Here is a 22,444-nt window from a genome sequence, read left to right as displayed (position 1 = left end):
CCCAATCATTTTAAAACGTCCATAATTTTTTTATACGATATTTTTTTAAAAAAATATTCACCTTAATAACGAGTTTTTTTAATATTTTATATGAGTACCATATTGCAATATAAAAAAAAAATTCGTGGGTTTTTTAAAAGGTGTGTTTTACCAAAATTGTGTTTTAGAAAATTGTGTTATACAAGTGTGTTTTATTTTTTCATAGTGTTTTTTGCATTGTGTAATTTAATTGTGTTTTTCATTTTGTTTTTGTCATTGTGTTTTATTTTCGTAGTGTTTTTTTCATTGTGTTTTTTCATAGTGTTTTCCATTGTGTTTTATTTTCCGGCGAAATTTCCGAAGACTTTTCCGGCAAGGTGGTGGCGGTGGATAGCGGTGGGCGGTGGTGATTGTAGGAGATGAGTGAAAATTTAAGTGGGTTTTAATTAAATGAGTTTTTGAAATTAAATTAAGTGCGTTTTTAATATTAAAGTAGTAGACTAAATTACCCTTCTTTCTAGCATTCTTAGAAAAAACAAACTTCTTATTTGAACATTTCTCTCTCAAACATAATACATTTTATAACAATTTGTAGTAACATATACAAAATATTACACAGCATTTAATTATCATTAAAAATAAATAGTTTTAATCGAGATCATTAATTAATACCAGTTTAACCATGTATATGTAATTATAATGGCTTCAAATCATGGCCTAAATGTAAGATAATAAAATAAATAAACACATAATTGTCTACATAAACAATTACATATATCAGATTTGAAAGGGAAGGATTATAGGAGAACTCTTCTTCGTGAAATAACTAAAGAACTATATACTATATATGTATATAGTTCTCTAGTTCTTTCATAAAAATGAACTCACTCGTTATCATTATCTAAAATTTAAATTTTCATTAAATAAAATGATTTTACATACTCTTGAAATGCATTCAATTGTGTGGGTGAATTATAACGTCGACTAATTAAACCAAAAAACCAATAAAATCTTAGACTCGAATCTTTGTCGTTTTCGGTTCCATCACTTATTAGACTCGATATTTTGTTGTTTCTGACTCCATCATTTAGTACCATCGTAAATCCACACTAAAAACACACCTCATATTTTGAATTCCTTACGCACAAGCGTGCACGCTACACCCAGTCAAAACACGAAACACTGCATTACTAAGGCGGCCAGTAGAGATGCACAAAAACCCAAACCCGGAACCGAATTCGAAAAAGACCCGGAATCGAGTTTTTTGTACCTGGGTTTTACTACCCAAACTTGTACACGAGAACTGATTTGTACCCGATAATACCCGAAAACTGGAACTGGTTCCATATTCAGAATCAGGTTTTTTCAATACCCGGTCATACCAAACCCGATTCCATACCCGCGACCCGATTTGATCACCTCTAGTGGCCACTTCAATAACCGAGTAGCCGACCGACAACCGATACACTTAAAACTTAGACCAAAGTGAAACATCTGTCCCCTCCACTCACTTTTCCCTTTTCATTGATTCTCTTCTTCTTCTTCTTCTTCTTCTTCTTCATAATATTATTATTATTATTACTTCCAATTCCAATCAAAACCCCACTGTTTCTTTCCTGCAACAACAATTGCTTCTTCCTCTGCATCCACTTCAATCAATCTTCAATTACCCACAACTTCAAAATCACAACTTTAACCAACAAGAATGCTGATAATTACACTCCAATTATCTTCAATTACCCATTTCTAGTCTTTTCTTTATAAAAACATGACCGACCCATCAAACAATGAGATGGGTCATTCCTCTTTCTCCATGGACTTGCTCCAAAAACTCACCGGGTCAAAAGACCAGACCCGACCCGGATGACGACCCGGGACTGAACCTCGGGTTGTCACTGGGCGGGAGGTTCGGCGTGGACCGGACCCGGATAGTCAGGTCGTCCTCCATTGCCGCCATTTTACCCGGGTCGGATCCGGGTTGACCCGGGTTGACCCGAACCGGGTCGGGTCCGGGTCTGGTGAGGACGGCGTCGTTGCCGGTGGAGACGGAGGAGGAGTGGAGGAAGAGGAAGGAGTTGCAGAGCTTGAGACGGTTGGCGGCGAAACGACGCCGTTCGGAGAAGCAGAGGAGTGTGAATAGGGGTGAGAGGGAGGACTATGTGATGGCGATGGGCCGGGCCGGGTTGTCGGTTGGGCCGGTTTTTGGATCGGGGAATTGGGAGTTTGGGGGTGGCCTGGATGCGGTGTCGGAGGGGTCGGTCCCGGGCTCGGGTTCGGTTGATTCGCATGGGAGTGTGGAGAGTAGGCATCTTCAAGGTATAATGTTATTCGGGTCGTACTTTCGGGTTTCTTGGGTACATGGGTTTGAGAATTTTAAGAATAGAATCAAAACCCGACCGTTGGTTTTTTGGGTTGGGATAATCAGGTTTCAAGTACTTGACATAAAAATTTAATAAATAAATAACTAAAATAAAATAATAAATATTTGACCGAGTATTGAGAACAGAGATGGATACAATGGAACAAAGGTTGAACAAAAACATGTAGAATTATTTTTGTACTTTAGTGTAGAATCCTATTATTATTATTATTATTATTATTATTATTATAATAATGTGTAAAACGTAGAATGTGTTTTTAGGTTGACCCAAAACCAATAAATTTGCTAATTTGTACCTACATTGTTGTTTGTAAGTTAGTGTAGAAACCCTTTTTTTTATAAATGTTTTAAGAACATAATTTAGTAGTTCAAAAAAAAAGTTTTAAACCCTAGTGTCACGGAGTTATCTTTCATCGAATTTTTGAGCCGTACTTGGTCCTTACTAAGTCTAGGTTCTTGTGATCACATTTGACACGATTCGTACGACATAAGAGGAATGCATAATATGTAAACAAAGAAAGTTTCGTGTTCAAGAACGCGTTAACAGAAAACTTGCAGAATAATTTTAAGGTAGTTTCATTTAAGGCTAATTTGTAAAAGCTTAATATTATCGTTATTATTATTATTATTGTTTAAGGATCGGGAGGCGAAAGCGAAGCTAGCCCCGCAAGTGTACAATCTAGCCGGGAACGGACAAATAATAATGGTGCCAATTCATCCCGGTCAAAGCCTATGGACCCCACGGTGCGGCCAATAAGACCCAAATCCGAGAGCTTAATAAATAACAAAGGGAAGGAAATAAGGTCAAACGCACTCGACATGCCGGGTGTGTTTACGCAAGGGGACGGTCCGGGTGGCCGAAGAATTGAAGGGATTCTTTATAAATATGGTAAAGGTGAAGAAGTGAAGATAATGTGTGTTTGTCATGGGAGTTTTCTCACACCGGCTGAGTTTGTGAGGCACGCAGGCGGGACGGATGTTGTTCATCCGTTGAAGCACATAGTTGTGAACCCTAATTCGTCGTCTTATTTGTAATGACAGTCGTTGTCGTGACGGTGGTAGGTGACTAGTGATGGTTGTAATGGTGGTTGGATGTGTGTGTGTTTTGTCATCCTCCATTTGAGAAAGATTTAAAAACCTAAACATCACTTCCATTAAGAGGGAGTTTGATTATTATCTAGTTTTTTCTTTTCGATGGTTCTTTAAAATTTTGGTTTGGTTTTGGCAGGGGTGCAAACGAGCTGATCCATGCCTGAGATTGACTAGACTTGAGCTCGGCTCGTTTCGAGCTCTATTTTCAAAGCTCGAGCTTGTCTCGTTTCAAGCTCGAGCTCGGCTTGTTTACTAATTATCAATTATTTTTTATATTATCTATAACTATTTGTTATATAATTTTTTCTATTATAATTTTATGTATAAAATAATGTGTATATATAATTTTATGTATATAAGTAATATATATTATTTAGTTATTTTTATTATTTTTTCATAACATTATGTATATATATTAATATATAATTATTAAATATATATATTTTAACAAATAATATAAATGACATTCTCGTTTAGGCTTGCGAGCCGACTCGAGCTCGATAAGTGAAGCTCGGGCTTGATTAAGTTCCGCTCAATCGAGCTTTTAACAAGCCGATCTCGAGTAGCTCACGAGCAGCTCGGCTCGTTTGCACCTAGGTTTTGGTCAAAAGTTGATGCCTATGGTGTTTATATTCTTCGTGTTGGTTCAAAGAGATTGAGTTAGACGAGGATCACTTGATTCATGGTAAAAAAGAAAAAAGGTTGATTCGAAACAATGTTCTTGGATATTGTTGGCCACTCTGATAAAGTGTATGAAAGTGTAGCTAACTTTATACATTATTGCAAGACTTCGCTTATTTAAGAATCAACAAAAAATTGAACAAATCGGGGTTAGCGATGATCAATTAACAGAAAATTATTTTTATATACAAACCAAGACGTGCATATTCACATGTGAATATTCATATGTGATTACTTAAATCTCGACCCTTCATTTTTCTAATAGGGTCGTTATATTCAAACACCCCCCACCCCCTGCCCCCCTCTAAAGTGTAACAACTTTATACGGCTCGTATACACATGATTGACTAATGTGGGTTGAGGTGCATATGAAAGAAGGTACCGATTACTAAAGATATGCATAATGTTATTTTTATAAGACCTCTTATTATAAAAGAACAAATTAAAATTTACGGGTATTACAGATGAAACTTGTATATACTAAGAATTATAAGTACCTGTTTACACACCTTTAACCTCAATCCTCCCATTTTGTTTTCCAACTCGTCTTAATCACGGTCCCAAACAGTCCGATCATCATATTATCATCAAGCTGCCACATAACAAATTCGGGCATTTTGAGCTGTTTGATGAACCATTAGCAAAAGAAATAGAGATGACAATTTTGACATATTATGAAAATGTTAAGAAAATGCAACTAACTTTATACATAGAGTGAACTGCGGTTTTCGTCCCTGTGGTTTGTCCAAATCTGCGGTTTTAGTCCAATAGTTTCAAATTTGCAATTTTTGTCCTTGTGGTTTCATTTCACTTGCAATTAAACCCGGTCCCACTAATCCCGTTAAGTCTTGTCGTTAAACCCATTAACGTGCCCCTCACGTGAGGGGCAGTTTTGTCCATTTTCTCCCCAAATAAACCTCAATCGTAATTCACAAGCATCCTCATGTGAGGGGCTGGACTCTGGAGTGTATTTGGTGAAAAAAAAAATTAAAAAATTAAAAAACTGCCCCTCACGTGAGGGGCACACTGATGGGTTTAACAATCAAAGACGTCAGTGTGGTCGGGCTTAATTGCAAGTGAAATGAAACCACAGGGACGAAAATTGCAAATTTGAAACCATTGGACTAAAACTGCATATATGGACAAACCATTGGGACGAAAACCGCAGTTTACTCTTATACATACTTTCATTATAAGACTATATTTGCAAATATATAAAAATTTGTTTATACGGAAACGAATCTCAACGCTTGGATAAAGATTATAGGGGTTAGTGATGAGTACTCAAATGAGAATAAACTACAAATAACATTCGAACTAAGACGCGTATATGTAGTTATGTACGTGTATATTCATATATTCACGTGTAATTACTTAAATCTCGACCCTTTATTTATTTATTTTGTATCATATTTAAGAAAATAATACTTATAATTAATTTTCAAGTTTTTCTACAACCTTCATAATACTTCCTAAATTAGATTTTTTTTAATAAAATCGTCAAATTACATAAATTCAAAAACGATTACAATAAAGTGGCAGCACTCTATTGCGGAAGGTTGTAGAAAAACTTGAAAATTAATTATATGTATTATTTTCTTAAATATGATACAAAAAATTATGATTAACAAAAAACACAAGGATTTCAAAATTATGATTAACAACTTTTGTTAGATTTAAAAAGCTAATGCTCAACTGGGCTCGGTGCTAATAATGTTATGATTCGTCTTTTCACAAGAGTCATATGTCTCCACCTGACCTTATTAACATTTACAGAAAAACTTTAATACGACGAACGACGTATCAAATACTGAGTTAAAAAGAAATGGCAGAACTGCCACCATCTTTGGACCGGGCCCCATGTGGCCCCGGTGCAAATGAAAGAATGTTATTCTCATAAGACCTTTTATTATGAAAGAACAAATTAAAATTTATTTACGGGTCCTACAGATGAAACTCGTGAAAGTTAAGAATAATAATAAGTACCTGTTTCCACACCATCAACCTCTATCCTCCCGTACTGTTTTCCGACCCGTCTTAATCACGGTCCCAAACAGCCCGATCATCATATCATCATCAAGAAGCTGCCACATTACAAATTCAGGCATTTTGAGCCGCTTGAGAAAACATTAGCGAAAAAATATAAGAAACCGACTTAACCCACTAACCTCTTCAAAACATTGAAATATAAGACACTGCTAACTTGTGATGTTCAAATGGATATTTCACCGAGACAGCAATGGCAATAACATGATGAGCATGGATTTTTGCTAGGGAAACAAGATTTAGAACAACATCCTTTTTTTGAACCCGCTTTTTGATCCGACTTCTTGGGTCCAGCGCTCCGAAGGTGAATTTGTTTCCTTACTGCAAACAAAAAACCAAACTCACTATATTGTTTTGTTATAGAATAGTTAACAAGGAAATGAAAGCAACAAATTGTTAAATGTACAGGTGGAGTTAATTATGTCCCTTTTTTAGAAACATTTAAGGAGTTATATATATTACAAGAATTATGGTATTACAATAAAGGCTAATCACTAATGTCACATAACAACAATATAACTAGGGGTGTGTGTGGTGCAGTTCGGTGCAGTTTTTTGACTAAAACTAAACCGTTCGGTTTCGGTTTTCATTTTGGTTTCGGTTCGGTTTTGGTTTTTTCGGTTTTTGTCATTTGAGCTTGAAAATTTTAGGCCGAAAAAAACTTTGCAAAAAAGTAATGAACTTAGGTGTAAATAATTTTGTTAATTGTAAAATAACAGACTATTATACATTTGATATTGGAGTTACATATTTATTAAATTCTTATAAATTACTTAATATAAAATATTAAAAAAACAAAAATTTAGAAATTCGGTTCGGTTTTTTTTACATGCAAAACCAAAACCGAACCGTAAGTGCGGTTTTTACAAAAACATAAAACCAAACCTTCGGTTTTTGTTTCGGTTCTGTTTTTTCGGTTTTTTCGGTTTCTTGCACACCCCTAAATATAACTTTGCCTTTATTTCATTTGGTGAGTATATATTTTTTTTCAGTCCATTTTGGTAATTCTAAGTCTAGGACCGGACTAATTCAGTAATTATGGCGTAAAAAGAGGATAACTAGTGCAGAAGTTAGAATTACTCGGCGTCTACCCTTATAATAATAATCTAATGTTTTAAAATATAAGAATTTAGAAGGCTTTTATCACTAAAATTACACTTTAGATGGAACTTTTAACCCCTGTTGACCCGTTATGCTTTTACCTAACTCATAGCATAAACAAACTGTTAATAAGTAAATAGATCAAAACTGCCAAACTTACGGATGCGAGGATTTTTTCGGTTTACAGTTAGAACAGCACATCCACTTTGGCACTTTACAGGACCCACAGTTGCATTTAGACCAACAAGACTTGTTTCTGCAACAAAAATAAGAGATACTTCATATCTGCAGCATACTCGAGGGTAAAAATGGAAATCACATTTAAAAAAACTTGAACTGTGCATATTTGTCAAGATTCAAACTTATGTTATTCATATTCTGCATGTACTTCATATTAGAAATTTAAAAGTTTAAATGTCAACCCATTTACTTAAAAAATGGTCAACTTGTTACTTGATAAACAACTTAAAGCGGGAACGGGCTAAATGGGTCGTATTGGATAAAGTGATACAAAGCCGATTTTTAAGCATACAGCCTCCTAAATTATTATAAATAAAAGGTTTAGATGATTTACCATTATAAACATTATTTTTGTAATTATGCGACATTAACTATACATATAACTTTTTTGAAAAAAGACAGAAAAGCATTTGAGCCGTTACCCTACCCAACCCATCAGGTCTGTCCATCTTACCGTCCAAAATTCATGAATTATAGTAATATTCCACAGAATGACTGTAAATGTAGGTTAAGGTTTTTTTTTTTTGTTTTTGTTTATTTTGTTTTTTTTTTAAATATTCACAAGGATAATGATTTGTTTGCAACAACCAAATGAAAAAAATAACAAGATGGACATGCTGATAAGTCATATTATATAACTTCTTAAAACATTTGTTCTCCTAATGCCAATATTCATATAATATATATATAACTTACTTTGGTTCAACAAGATAATAACTTCTGAAAAAGTTCAAAGAGCAAACATATATAACTTACTTTGGTTCACTGGATTTATGATCTGTTAACGGAGACGATTCCAGTTGTTGACTTTGAGAGTTGGCTCCTTCATCCGAAAGCCGTTCGACTTGTGTTTTCCACCTAACAACCTTTTGTGGCTCATCTAAATCAGACGCGTGATCATTTTGATCCGAATCATTCTGACCCGAATGTTCCACATCAGCAGCCCCTAAATGCGCTTGATCATGTTTGTAACTATTACTATGATGAATGCTGAACAATGACTCACTGGAAGCCGAACTCCATTCCGATGACGGCGATGAGCACCTACTAGAAAAGTCAAAGTCTTCGGGTCTTTCCATTACTTGAACGGGAGGTGATTGCGTGAGTGATGACAGTATGGCATCAGATGAACGGCTGTTAACGGTTTCGTCTTTGGTAGGGGAGGTGGGCCCGGATGGCGGGTTTGGATCCATTTGGTTTAAATTTACTCGATGTGGAAAAGGAGTGTTTATAGAATTTCTTGCTCAAAGATTCTCGTCATTCAAATCGCTGATCTGAAATTCTTCCTTTTCCACAATAATGCTTAGGATCCCGTCTAAAAACATAACAAACTATATCAAGAACACATGCATAGAATCTCATCTAGTGAACAAAAACTTACAACCAACATGTGAGTTCTACTAGCACTATTAATAACATATTCAACATATATTTATGATTATGATGCAGAATATGCAGATGATCATAGGAGTAACATCACTAGTACCGATCACAACAATAAGCCACAATGTATTCTCAAGGTTTTTTCCGGCTTTCATCTTCTAACGCTTCATATACGAAACATATGTGTCATACTAGTCTCTGGTTTTTCATTTTTGCAAGCATTAATGAGCAACATCTAGAGCCAGCAATTTTTGTTTTTGGTCAATATATGAATACATATTGAAATGGTTAAATACAATATATATGCATACAATTCAAGTCTAACCGATCAGCTTGGCAAACACCCAAATTAATTAAACGTTTCAAATGGTCGCATTTGTATGAAAATTTTCCAATATATATACATCATTATTGCATATTGATGTCAGTACCAATCACAACTGCGAAGCCCGAAATGAATATGTACTAGGCAATAACACTTGTGCAGGGAAACCCATCACGGTTTCCAATTTCTGAACATAATTTACTGAAGGGAAAATTACCAAAATATGCATCTTTGACCAAAACGTTTACAAAATAGGCATTGAAAATGTACCCAACCAGCATAGGCATATCCTTTCAAAATGACTTGGCACGTCTCTGATGATGACATGCATGTGTCCCGTGCAGGCTAACTAGTTGCCTAAACTTGAATAAGTAGGCTAGACATTTGCTTGACTGACATGGCTACAACGGAGCTCTGACAAGGCACCTTTCTAGCCAAGGCAAGAAAGGTGCCTTGTAAGGGCTTGTTGGGCTCCGTTGTAGCCATGTCAGTCAAGCAGGTGTCTAGCCTACTTACTCAAGCTTAGGCAACTAGTTAGCCTGCGCGGGACACATGTCATCATCAGAGACGTGCCAAGTCATTTTGAAAGGAAGACATGAAACTTGAACAAGTAGGCTAGACATTTGTTTGATTGCAACAAGCTACAACGGAGAAAGGTGCCTTGTAAGGGTTGCCTACTTGTTCAAGTTTAGGCAACCGGTTAGCTTAACTCGGACGCATGTCGTCATCATCATAGATGTGGCAACTGGCAAGTCATTTTAAAAGGTAGACATTTTAGTCGTTCAAAATCAATTACAAGATCAAGTTATCATCAATACCAATAAAAACAACATCACATATCGGAAAAACAGAACTCGTTGAAACTTGATTCATAAAATTAGCTAGTCGTCATTATATAACAAAAAACCGTACAGAAATGAATCTGAATTGTACACGGAAACTTGAATTTACGACAAATATACATACGCGATTATTCGAATCGAACAATTACCTCGAGTGGAGCTGCCAATTGGATGATGTTCCCCCCTTTTAATTGTACGTAAAGGGGTAATTGGAAGGATTACAAAATTAGGGTTTTTAGGGTTTGATGAAATCAAAGGAGAAGCGGTTATTTCGTTATGTTTCTGTTTTTATTCGCGCCAACATGCAAACGACGTCGTTTCGTAATACTTTATGTTATTATTATGAAAAATAATATACTAGTGTAATTTTACCCGGCAACAGGTAATGAAACCCGGGTGTTGGTAAAACCCAAACGTTACGATTGTAAGTTGACACAAATTTGACCAGTTACGGCATACACACTGTTGGTAAAAACTAGAAAATATATTTGTCAAATTAGCATATAAAAAGATTAAAAAATAAAAAAATTAAATGACGTTTATTTGGCCGGTAAACCCGAACTTGGTTGGTTTTGGCTAATTTGTTACGGTATTGGAGCTACAAATTGAAAAAATATATAAAAATTGAAGTGGATCAATGAGGTGGTGTTGTTCGGTCAACTTGTGCGTTGTTGGTCCCCGACGATGAGTCTACACGAATTCAGTCGAGATCCGTCACGCCTGTTACGATACCAGAATTAAGACAAAAAAAAGCAAAATTAACATTTGGTGGTGTTCATTTTGTTCGTTAATGTACCGAAACTAAAAAAACAAATATCAAGGATTAACAAGGTGCCGCTAAGTGACCCAGTGAGACCTTAACAACACCAAAGTACTTAATTATACTTATACTTATTATTATTATTATTATATAGATAATAGATAATTATGTTTTTATGATAAAGTTACCGACTATAAATTTGATGAAAAATTAATTATTAATGGGTCATAATGCCATATAAGTTACGAGCTAGTTTTTTTATGAACAATAAACTCGAGTTGAATACGAGCCCACCGTCTAGCTCAGATTGAATTATATCTACGGTTTTAGTCGCATTTGATTAGATTCGACTCACTCTTTTGTATATCGAATTCATTTATGTAAATCAACATTTTTGTAGTGGTTCATGAGTACTTGAGTAAGGGTGCAAACGAGCCGAGCTGAGTCGAGCCCGAGCTCGATCTTTAGTTCTAAAGCTTGAGCTTGGCTCGTAACTAGTTTTTCAAGCTCAAGCTCGGCTAGGCTCGTTTACTATGTATTAATTAATTTTTATATTTTTTTAATTATAATTGTTTCTTTCCAATTAAAATATGTTAATTTATTAGTTATTATACACATATATATACATGTAAATATATATTGTATGTATATATATTCTAAAAATTATAAAAATGACATGCTCGTTCAGGCTCACGAGCCAGCCTCGGGCTCCTTTATTAAACGAGCTTGCTTTTAGGCTCGAGCTCGTTTATGTTTGGCTCGATCGAGATTTTTTATGAGCTAGTCTCGAGTAGCTCGCGAGCATCTCGACTTGTTTGCACCCCTATTCGTGATGAACTAGTAATGCACGGTGAGTCGGTGACACAGTATGTACAAATGATTCATGTATCTTGCCATCTTGGATATAATAGATTTAGTTTCTTCAAATAAATGCAATAACATATATGGACATTTGGTCTAGTGGTATGATTCTCGCTTAGGGTGCGAGAGGTCTCGAGTTAAATTCTCAGAATGCCCCTTTATATTTTTTATTTCATAATCTTGTAAAATGATTTTTTTTAATACTGATTAAATCTGTTTTAATTTGTTTTTATGTAAAATATGTAGTGAACTGTTTCATGGACTAGAGACTAAAACAAGTCTATAATAATGTCCTAAAGAAAATATTTAAGGGGATTCTAAAACCGATTCTTTCATGAGCATTGTACATATCTCGTAAATGAAAAAGAGATGCTCAAACAACAACTGAATATATGCATATAATGAGCTAGGCAAATTTAATGTTGGATAATTTAACCGAACACAATATTTTGTTTTAACATATCACGACTCTTTCAATATTATTAACCAAATTGAAACTTGAATCTAAAAGTTAGAGTACCCTATCAATCTATTTATATGAGACTCAAAAAGTTTTAAACCAACTAAGACTCACCAGTAAAGTTATCTTAATAAAGTGGAGAATAGAGGTGGGCAAATGAACCGGTTAACCGATCCTAAAATTGAACCGAACCGAACCGGTTTGTAATTTTCTTCACAAAAACCGGTTCCAAACTTAGATATATTCCAAAACTAATACTTAAATAACTAGATAAACTTAGATAATAGATTCCAAAACTAATACTTTAAAATTTTATCAAGATTAACCATTTATTTTGGCCAAACACTTAAAGCGCAAGCTAAGTTTTTGTTTGTATGTGTAAGGGTAGAGATACTGTAGGATAATGTCTTAACGTGCGATAGGTACGCGAGACGCTCAAAGGCAAAAAACAAAGGCAAAAGTACTAAAACGCTCAACCAAACCCTAAAACGCTCAATAAACGCTCAAAATGGTTTTCGTAAAAAAAGTGAAAAATTGATCGATTAACCATCCAAAACTGTTTTTTTCGGTGAACCAATGATTAATTGCATATGTATTGATGATTCCGAGATGTTGGGATGTGATTTCATGGATCGATTTTCGTGAAAAAATGGATTCGCTTACCTATTGTACGTTAAAATATTATTGTATTGGATCTTTTCCCGTATGTGTAATGGAAAGTTTTGATAAAAGCATTGTTTAAATGGTGTAACTTGCAAATTTGCAATATGTATACCTACTGTTCTCTACTCTAATCTAGTCAAGTTTGCTTCAAAGCAGAAACAAACCGTTTACACAGAGGCGAAAAATATTTATTTAGTGTTAATCGTATGCGAAATAAAATCCCAGTCAACCCCTTAAAATTAATACTATGAAAATATAGAAATAGCATCAAAAATCAAATGTAACTTAGCAATACCAAATCATGTTTTATCTTAAAAGTTACTTGTTAAAAAGAAAAATGTGAATTAATACTTTATACATATAGAAAAAATAATAATATTCTTTTGAAATAATAAATAAAAGGTTGAAATAAAATATTAAACGCTAGAAGGAGGGCTTGAACCTCCGACCTTGTGGTTAACAGCCACACGCTCTAACCAAATGAGCTATTCCAGCCTTTGTTATAGTTTTATAAATAGAAATATGTTAATGGTATTTAGTTTATCATTTAAACAATAAACCAAACTACAATATATTTAAATAAAACAAACTTAATATTATAAGTGTTTTTTTTTTCTTAGTAAAGGTGTTAAAACTTAAAACTAATAATTAGGAATAAAAAGTTTTTAAGTTTGTGTTTTGAATCATATATTTAAGTACTTATTTACTCTTATTGAACCTAAGGTGGCAATATCCATGTGAACCTAAGGAGTTATATACATGAAAAACAAGATAAGGATTAATGTATTGATTTCATTTGATAATACGATAAACAAATATTATTTGATAAAGATCACAAAGCTAATAAGGTAGACATACTGTAATGTGTAGACATTGATAAGGTCACACGTTATGTTTCTAGTAGGCCAAACCTTGAGAAAAAAAATTGTCTTGTCGTTCGTTACATGTTACGTGAAATTCTTGTATTCTTCGATCATTTTTAACCGTCTCTTAAGTTCTCTTGAAACTATGGTCAGCTAAGGACTCTAAAGCGACAATGAGTGATTTATAAAGAGTATAAGAACATTAGGGTTACAGTAGTATTAGGTGTTATCAAAGATAGTTGCTTTGATATCTTCATCCATAAAACCTGCTTCGATTTATTAAGAGGATTTTTGATAAATCACACGGTTTGTTTGTGCGATGTTGCGTACAGGTGAGTTGGATCCGACTAGTGTTTCCAATAAATAAAATTTTGATGGATTCTATCCGTTGCATTTTAACTAAGGCAATTACAAATCACGTCCTTTACTTGAAAAGTTATCACTTTTCGTCATTTTCACTAGTTGGTGTTAATTTTTCTTTTAGTTTTATCAATAACTGTAAATTAAAATTACACATATTTATTACATATTATTGAAGAAAATTAAGTATCTTTCCGCTCCAAGTTTTCCCGTCACTTGGTCTTATGTCCGTAATCACGGATTACAAAAGATTATACATTTAGAAATCTTGGTAACTAGAAGAAACCTTCTATTTCCCCCTCTTAATATTGAAATTATTTTGTTAAGATGGATCTTATTACCCATTATTACCATCCAACTATTTAAGAAACTAAAGTACCAAAATCAAGAAAGATGAAGTTTCAAAACAATTTGAGTCCTTCAACCCGCATTAATTCACAATTTGTTTGTTGCTTTGTCTGCTCTTAAACATGTCCCTTCTATTCCGCATCCGCTTCTATGTGGTCTTCTGAAACAATATCATACATTGTCAATTCAATAACAAAGATTAGAGAGAGAGAGGGAGATTTATAGTACAAGTTAGAGGTGACACAATGATAAGGTTAAAAGATAAGCTAAGAAAAACCAAAAGCTAATAATCATTTATGTTGCATCTTTTCTTATTTTTTTTAAATATTAATATATTGCATATGACTATATAAAATACAGACAAAATTACAGAAAACATACGTTATATTTCATCCTTAATGTTTTAAAATCACGCCAACCATCATTTATTTTTTTATTGTTGTAACATATTACATTATTTTTTTTGGCAAACTCTATTTGTTTATAGAGTTCAATCAAGTCTCATGACTTTTTTGTGATAGTAACTTGGTACTTTTACAAGTGTTATATTAATTATGTTGATTATTTATAAAATTTTAATATTTGAGAACCAACCAAAATTATAAAAAACATCTGTTATGTTTCATACTTAATTTTCAAAAATCTTGCTAATCATCATTTATGTTTCATTATTGCAACAATTTTCGTCTTTTGTGGCAAACTCCATATGTTTATAGAGTTCAATCAAGTCATGTGACGATAATTAGGTACTTTTACAAGCGTCACATTAAATTTTGTTGATTATTTAAAAAATTTTGAAATCCGACCAAATGATAGGAAGATCAACCCAACTCGTTTTGACACGGTCCAAATTTTACTTGTTTTTGACCCAAACCCGTTAAGGCTCGTTACCCGACCCACCCATTTAGTAATAGAGAAACATAATTATATAAATGGAGTTAAATAATCATTAGTCAAACCCTTTTTTGCTCTTCAATATTAGCTTTGATCAATGAGTAGATTGCAACACCAGCAATGGCAATTGCTGTACCAATTCCTGTTTGTGTAGATATCTTATTACCTGCCATTAATAATAATATTTACATTCATTAAAATCTCAAAAAAAAAAATCAACATTTTTCAAATAAACTTTATTTGGATGTTTGTAATATATAAGATTACCAAACACAACAATGGAGAAACCGATCACAAAAACACGTTTTAGTACGTTTCCTACCGCGTGAGTCAGTGGGGCCACTCGCTCTAGAGTGTTGGTAGCAATCTTGAAATAAAATAAATTATTAAAAAGTTAAAACGCGAATAAAAAATGTTTGAATTGGTCATATGTTGTTGAAATGAAGGATTCGGGTTTACTTGGTTGTATAGATGGTAAAACATCCCGATCCATAATAAGTCTGACACGAATTTAACGATTCCTACTCTGGCTATCGCGTCGCTAAACCCGTATTGCATTAGTTTTGGTCCTTCGATCTGACAAAGAACATTAAATGTTGAGTTTCGGGTTATGTAACATGTCAAATAATTATTTTAGTACGAGTTAGAAAAAGGATATAATTAACTTTTTATTTAATATTTTATTTATCAAACTTATTAAAAGTTTTTCCTAATATACTTTTTTGAATAACATAATTTAAAAATGTTTTATTACTTTAAAATATAGTTTGGGTGATTTTTCTAAAATTTTCTTTAAACATTTAATAATTTTTCCTGTTTTGAATTTACTAGATAAAACATAACCCAAACCGATTTATTATTAAATAAATGGGTCAAAACGTTACGTATTAAAAAACACATGATCAAAACCGTCTTACAAGTATTGCTGGCGGGAGGCAAAACAAGAGAGCGATAATAGAAATGTACGCGTACACATTTGTGCTATCCATCCCCGTCTGTCAAACATACAAATCGGAACAATATACTCGTTTAATGACGCTTAATACATATTTACCTTAATTCGTTGCTTAAAATTAACAAAAGCTTGATATTATTATTATTATTATTATTATTACCATAGCTTTCTTTGAATAAATGCTCCTATAAGTGAAAGAAATATTGGAAATCATGGCACTTGTGAACCCGAGCCAGTTGAATGAAAGCTCGGTCAATGACGCCATTGATACGCCTACAAACACGACTCATACACCGTTAAAACCGATTAAATAAAGTGTCTAGTTATATAAAAATAAAGTAGATACACAAAATAATTTTACTAGTTCATGATCATTTATACAAAATTTTATGACAAAAAATAAATATTTTTCTTTTTTTATATAATATTGTTTTTTTATACAATATTCACCTATAACAACAGGAGCTAATGAGAGCCATAGTGGAAGTGGAATCTGGTGGCCCAAAATAAACTGAGAAGCTGCAGCATTAAAGAATGGCTCCAAAGCTGATCACACCAACAAATATAAAATGTTAGCATAATATTAATTGCATAATATTAATCAGGGTATGCATTAAACTGAAAAAGCTGAACTGAAATAACTGAATCAGAAAGAAAACCAACGGTCTGTTGTTATGTATTTGTAAAAACCGAAGGTACGGTTCAGTTTTGGTTTTGCATGTAATAGAAAATAAAAAATCAAACTAAATTTATAGTTTTTGTAAATTTTATTTTTACTAATTTATAAAAATTTAATAAATATGTTACTCAAATATTTTAGCCAAATTGTATAATAATCATTTATTTTTTCATTAATTTAAGCCAAATTTCTCTTTCAACCAAAAAATTTCAAGCTCAAACTGCAATACCGAAACCAACACCAAACAATTTTCAAAATCATCAAAATCCTAAAAACTAAAGTTTCGGTTTTGGTTTCGTTTCGTTTTAGGGCAATACCGAACCGTATTATTACCAATCCAATTTTCTCGAGTCAATAAAGCGAGTTGACTCCATGAGTCAAACTCGATGCATTTACCTTTTACTGTTAGAAATATTCGAATCGGAACAAAAACCGGCGGTTTGGTTTTATATACTTGTAAAAAACGAACTTACGATATGGTTTGTCTTTGGTTTTGCAAGTAATAAAACCAAAAAAAAACTAACCGAAATGAATTTATAGATTTTCATAGATATTTTTTTAATTTTACGTAATTTATAAGAATTTAATATATGTTTCTCAAAAAATTTAGCCCAAATGTATAATAATCAATTAGTTATTAATTAACAAACTGACTTAGGCCCAAACTCATTATTTTGACCAAAATATTCACAAAACCGAAAAAACCCAAAACCGATCGGTTTTTGGCTCGGTTTTAGCCCATAATAGTTTTCTCGAGTCAACAAAGCGAGCTGACTCCGTGAGTCCAACTCGGTGCGCTAACTTACCTTTTATTGTATGTGTAAAAGACACCGCAACCGCAGCAAACGAAACATTAGACATGACATGTCCGAGAGCATGACACGCTGCGACGGGAGTTAGAAGCCCGAGTTGATCCTTGTTGATTGGCTGGAACACGAAAAATTAAAGTAATGCATTGGTACATGTACATTGTGCATAAAACATTGTACGATGCGAACAGAAAAAAACTCACAGCGCGTTTAGGGAGGCCCACGGACCAACTGATGAGACAGTATGCGACGCCGACTAGAAGATGAACAACCGAAACAAAACTGAAATTCGAAAAATAAATATTTTAATTGTGACGTATAAATTAAACCGAACTATTAAACCAACAAACCACGATTTATGAACGATTTATGGATGCGTTCAAAACGACATTATGATTATGTATATTGGAAAATGATTAGATATTAGGCCTGTAAACGAACCGAACGTTCGGTGAACTGTTTGTGAACCGTTTGGCGGGAAGTTCGTTTATGTTTGTTTATTTAATAAACAAACGAACATGAACACATGTTCCGTTCGTTCGTTTATGTTCAGTTGTCTATGTTCGTTTATGTCTATTTATTTATGTTCGTTTATGTATTAATAGAAAATAATTAAATATTATCTGGACGAGTCATCTACTTACATGTTTTATATTTGTTAATTTGTATTCACTTAGGTGTTTTCATTTATGTTCGTTTAGCTTTGTTAAGTTATGTTCGTTTAGATTTTAAACAAACGAGCATAAACGAACACCAATGTTCACTTTTTAAACAAACAAACATGAATACAAATATAAATATCTGTTCGATTAAGTGTCCGTGGCCGTTTAAAGTTAAATGAACGAATACGAACATGCCCTTGATCGTGTTCGTTCGATTCGTTTACGCCTTTATTCACATTAATGAATATATCAGTCTCAATCTCTAAGCTCTGCTGATTTTATTTGTGTCCGTTTGTGTTTATGTATGTGAACTATTCGTGAACATATTCATTTCCTTAATTAACGAACACGAACATAAACTTCGTTCAGTAAGTGTTCATGAACTAACATTCATGAACATATTATTTCAAACATGAATAAGGCTTTATTCGTGTTTCGTTCGATTCGTTTACAGTACCATTAGATATACTTACTAAGGGTATGGGAAGTAGTTGTAGACCTTCTTGTTGAGTATGTTGAATATAACATTCAAAAAGTACCTACATAAATAATTTCATAAGACAATAAATAAAAATAACTATGTCACGTTCACATTAGCTAAAGTGTTACTATTTTTAATATTGCAAATGGTATTTCAACTTAAAATATAACTCACAATTGTGTTGAAAAAGAATATGATTTTTTTAAAAGTACTTTATAGAGAAATAAACGAATTTAATTTTAAAGTTTAACTTACCAGGTAAAGAAAAAGAATCCAGTAACTAGAGCCGGGTATCGTTCAAGAAAGCTCTTGGGAGGCTCGACTATTGACAACCTGTACATAATTCACGATTATACTTGTATTAGTTTGTTAAAAATTGTACGTTGATATTTTCAAATATATTTCTCGTTATTTTAGTTTTTATACTATTTTGTTTTTCAAAATTTTAAATATATCATCATCATCATCATCATCATCATCGTACTCAGTATATCCCACCAATAGCAAAGCTATGGTAGGGTCTGAGGAGGGTAAGATGTAGGCAGCCTTACCTCTACCCCATAGGGACAGAGAGGCTGCTTCCGGTGAGACCCCCGGCTCGATAGTAGTTTTGCATCAAGCCTTGGACATAAGACACATAGCACTCAATCATCGGGACACCGGCTGATCGGTGCATGTACCCTTATCTTTCAGCTATCAACGCCACTACATGATGCCTGATTAACCGTCCGTCACTTTTAACGTTATTTTCACGAGATTAATAAAATAACGTCAAAATTAATGCAATTTCACTTTTGCCCACCCGAGGGTTCACACATACATACATCATATGTGCGCACCGCAAGCAGGCTTAAAATTTTAAATATATAAAAACTAAAAATTAATGAACTAGTAGACTAGTATATTACTTAACAACAAATAGAAATAAAATGCTTATGGAATATGGATATGGCACGGTAACAGTGTAACACACGTGTACAGTTTGGCTAATCGGTTCGGGTATCAACTAATATATGTTATTGACCCACAAATTATTAAAATCAATCTCCAACTTAGTCTCATAAAACTAATCTCCAACAAATTATTAAAAGTTTAAAACCATCATACTGGAATAGTAAAAAGAAAGAGTAAACTGCAGATTTCGTTCCTGTTGTTTGTTTAAATCTGCGGCGGTTTTAGTCCAATAATTTCAAATTTGCGATTTTCGTCCATGTGGTTTCATTTCACTTGCAATTAAACCCGAATTCATTAATTCCATTAAGTCTGGTTGTTAAACACATCTGCATGCCCCTCATATGAGGGGCAGTTTTGTCCTTTCTCTCCTCAAATAAGCCCTAGTCCTAATTCGCAGGCCCTCTCAGGTGAGGGACTAGGGACTGGACTGGGGTGTATTTGGGGAAAAAGGAAAAAAAGGACAAACTACCTGTCATGTGAAGGGCACGCTGATGGGTTTAACGACCAGACTTAACGGGAATAGTGGATTCTGGTTTAATTGCTAGTGAAATGAAACCACAGGGACAAAAATCGTTAATTTGAAACTATTGGACTAAAACCGTAAAGTTGGACAAACCATATGAACGAAAACCGCAGTTCACTAAAATATTAACAGAAAATATTTCATAAAAAAAAACTTTGTTACATAGAACATACATACAGTTTATATTTAATGTTAACTTTATTAATATTCAAAATCTTAACCATGAATATGAAAGACACAAACCCTTCATAAATCTCAGTCTCCTGATCACCACCATCCGCCGCAGCCTCAGCCGCTTTTACCACCGGACTTCCAACAAAACCCGGACGTCTCAAAATATGACCCCATCCGTAAAATCCAACTCGTATCTTCTCTGGCGAGTTTTCAACCGAACCAACAATCGGTTGACATCTACGTTGAGCTAAAGAAGGTGCAATCCTAGTTGTAAAACCGTTAACATGTAACGGTTTTACAAGCCGGATTGACAAATGAGACATTAATGATGACATTTTTTTATTAGGACTAGACAATAATTTTGGAAATGATTTATGGGAAGATTAAAGAAGAAAATGGTATATTTAACGTTGGAAACAAGGTTGGTTAATGCATGGCGGATGTAACAGAGAGAAAATGAGTTGTTATTTGTTTGTAATTGTAATATTATAAAAATTGTATGAATGGAACAAATGAAACCCATGAAAATGAGAGGAAGAATGGGATTCTAGATTGGGAATATTTTATATTTCGTTGTTGGTATAAACTTTTTCTTTTTGGATGGAGAGTGAAACCAGTGACTGACTCAAGATTTATTTTTTACTAATAGATCATTCTACCCATTCTAATTATATAATATGTTTATGCTATATGTTATTATTTTAATTTTAATCGACTTTTCTCACCGTTAACGACAACTAAATCGTCTCTCGTCACTTCTTCAAAATTGCAAACTATTCAGATTTATCGCATCGAATGGTCTACATTATAAACTTATTATTGCATCTAATCAAACTAAAGTAATATGATCATTTTTGTAAAAAAAATTATGAATTGGGTATATATGATATATTAATAACTTTACAATGGCATATATGATATTTTTAGTTTTTCTTGGGTATATATATGATATTTTCAATATTTGTAAATGTATATATGAAATTGTCCCTATACAAATATATATAAGATTTGATGGTTATAAAGGTTATCGGAATCGTTTAACGGCTTAAAGTCGAACGATGTGAGGTCTAACTCGTATCTAGTTTGAGATATAATTTGAGGGGTATAATAAATAAGAGTTGGGACAAATGTCATGTGTACAAGATTTCGGGAGACAGGTGGACGGACAAGAAGGGGAAAAAAGTTTATCTTCTTCACACGCAAGTCATGTGTAAATTCTCTCATTATTTTTAAACGTCGGTAAATATTTTATGTCATTTTATAAAATAATATTAATTACACCATAAAATCGTGTGTTTTTTATATTTAATACGAGTATTATACTATAGTTATATTTTTGGGGGAAAATTCGAAAACCCATTTGCATAAAACACAATAGACAACAAAAATAAATAACATTATAGAAAAACACAATGACCAGAATCTATACCACAATACATTAAAATATGTAGAGATTTCCAAATTTTTGTCTAAAGAATAGGTCATATCGATTACTAATCATATAGTCCAATCGGTATCTGTACCCAGTGGCGAAGCTTGGACTGAAGCAACCGGGGGGGGGGGGGGGGGGGGGCTCAAAATGTATACAAAATTTCACAAATGAGGGGGGGGGGTGCGAGCTCAAATTTTCGGCCGAAAAAAGCTAAACTTACACTACATATAAAAATTTTCGCCCGGAAAACGGGTAAATTTACACTACTGCGTAAAAAAAGGTGGTCGTGGCCACCCCAGGCCCCAACTATACTTCGCCATTGTCTGTACCAATTTGATACTCATCCCGTACTGGTACCCCATGCTAATTCACTTTATTTGTTACTTGTACCTATAGCTGTACCAAAATCGTTAGAGATGAGAAAAAAAAAAGGTAGTACTAAAACGGGCATTGGACTGAAATACCCGTATCGTAAAATAAATTTGGTACAATACTCG

General features: G+C 33.5%; 1 protein-coding gene, 1 non-coding gene and 1 pseudogene across 3 annotated transcripts; 1 reads left to right on the top strand and 2 right to left on the bottom strand.

Moving 5' to 3' along the window:
• The first annotated feature begins 1,536 nt into the window (after positions 1-1,536).
• Positions 1,537-3,489, top strand: LOC143539173 (ninja-family protein AFP3-like; annotated as a pseudogene). Its single transcript, XR_013136384.1, has 2 exons — positions 1,537-2,295; positions 2,997-3,489. The product of XR_013136384.1 is annotated as a ninja-family protein AFP3-like (transcript).
• Positions 3,490-13,234: 9,745 nt separating this feature from the next.
• On the bottom strand, positions 13,235-13,308 carry TRNAN-GUU (transfer RNA asparagine (anticodon GUU)). Its single transcript has one exon. It is a non-coding gene; the product is annotated as a tRNA-Asn (tRNA).
• A 1,087-nt stretch (positions 13,309-14,395) lies between these two features.
• LOC143539159 (triose phosphate/phosphate translocator, chloroplastic-like) lies at positions 14,396-20,978 on the bottom strand. Its single transcript, XM_077032561.1, has 12 exons — positions 20,585-20,978; positions 19,120-19,197; positions 18,857-18,922; positions 17,925-18,003; positions 17,719-17,839; positions 16,684-16,779; positions 16,394-16,506; positions 16,196-16,273; positions 15,738-15,854; positions 15,546-15,645; positions 15,344-15,444; positions 14,396-14,544 (listed from the first exon to the last, which is right to left on the bottom strand). Exons 1-12 carry the CDS (start codon positions 20,848-20,850, stop codon positions 14,533-14,535), a joined length of 1,227 nt encoding a protein of 408 aa, XP_076888676.1. The 5' UTR covers positions 20,851-20,978; the 3' UTR covers positions 14,396-14,532.
• Between the last annotated feature and the right edge of the window lie 1,466 nt (positions 20,979-22,444).

The sequence above is a fragment of the Bidens hawaiensis genome, unplaced genomic scaffold (assembly GCF_021521415.1).
Source record: "Bidens hawaiensis isolate Kalapana, Puna unplaced genomic scaffold, B.hawaiensis_p1.1 tig00011819_1, whole genome shotgun sequence".
In the NCBI taxonomy this organism is placed as follows: Eukaryota; Viridiplantae; Streptophyta; class Magnoliopsida; order Asterales; family Asteraceae; genus Bidens; species Bidens hawaiensis.
Note: the sequence above shows the minus strand (reverse complement) of the source record. Positions and strands in the feature narration are given on the sequence as shown.

What these genes read in the sequence shown, in the direction of transcription:
- LOC143539159 (XM_077032561.1), bottom strand. Translation starts at nt 20,850, where the DNA reads ATGTCATCATTAATGTCTCATTTGTCAATCCGGCTTGTAAAACCGTTA. An exon ending in GAGACTGAGATTTATGAAGG is followed by an intron (nt 19,198 to 20,584) that starts GTTTGTGTCTTT and finishes AATTATGTACAG; the next exon opens with GTTGTCAATAGTCGAGCCTC. An exon ending in GCCTCCCGCCAGCAATACTT is followed by an intron (nt 15,855 to 16,195) that starts GTAAGACGGTTT and finishes GTTCTTTGTCAG; the next exon opens with ATCGAAGGACCAAAACTAAT.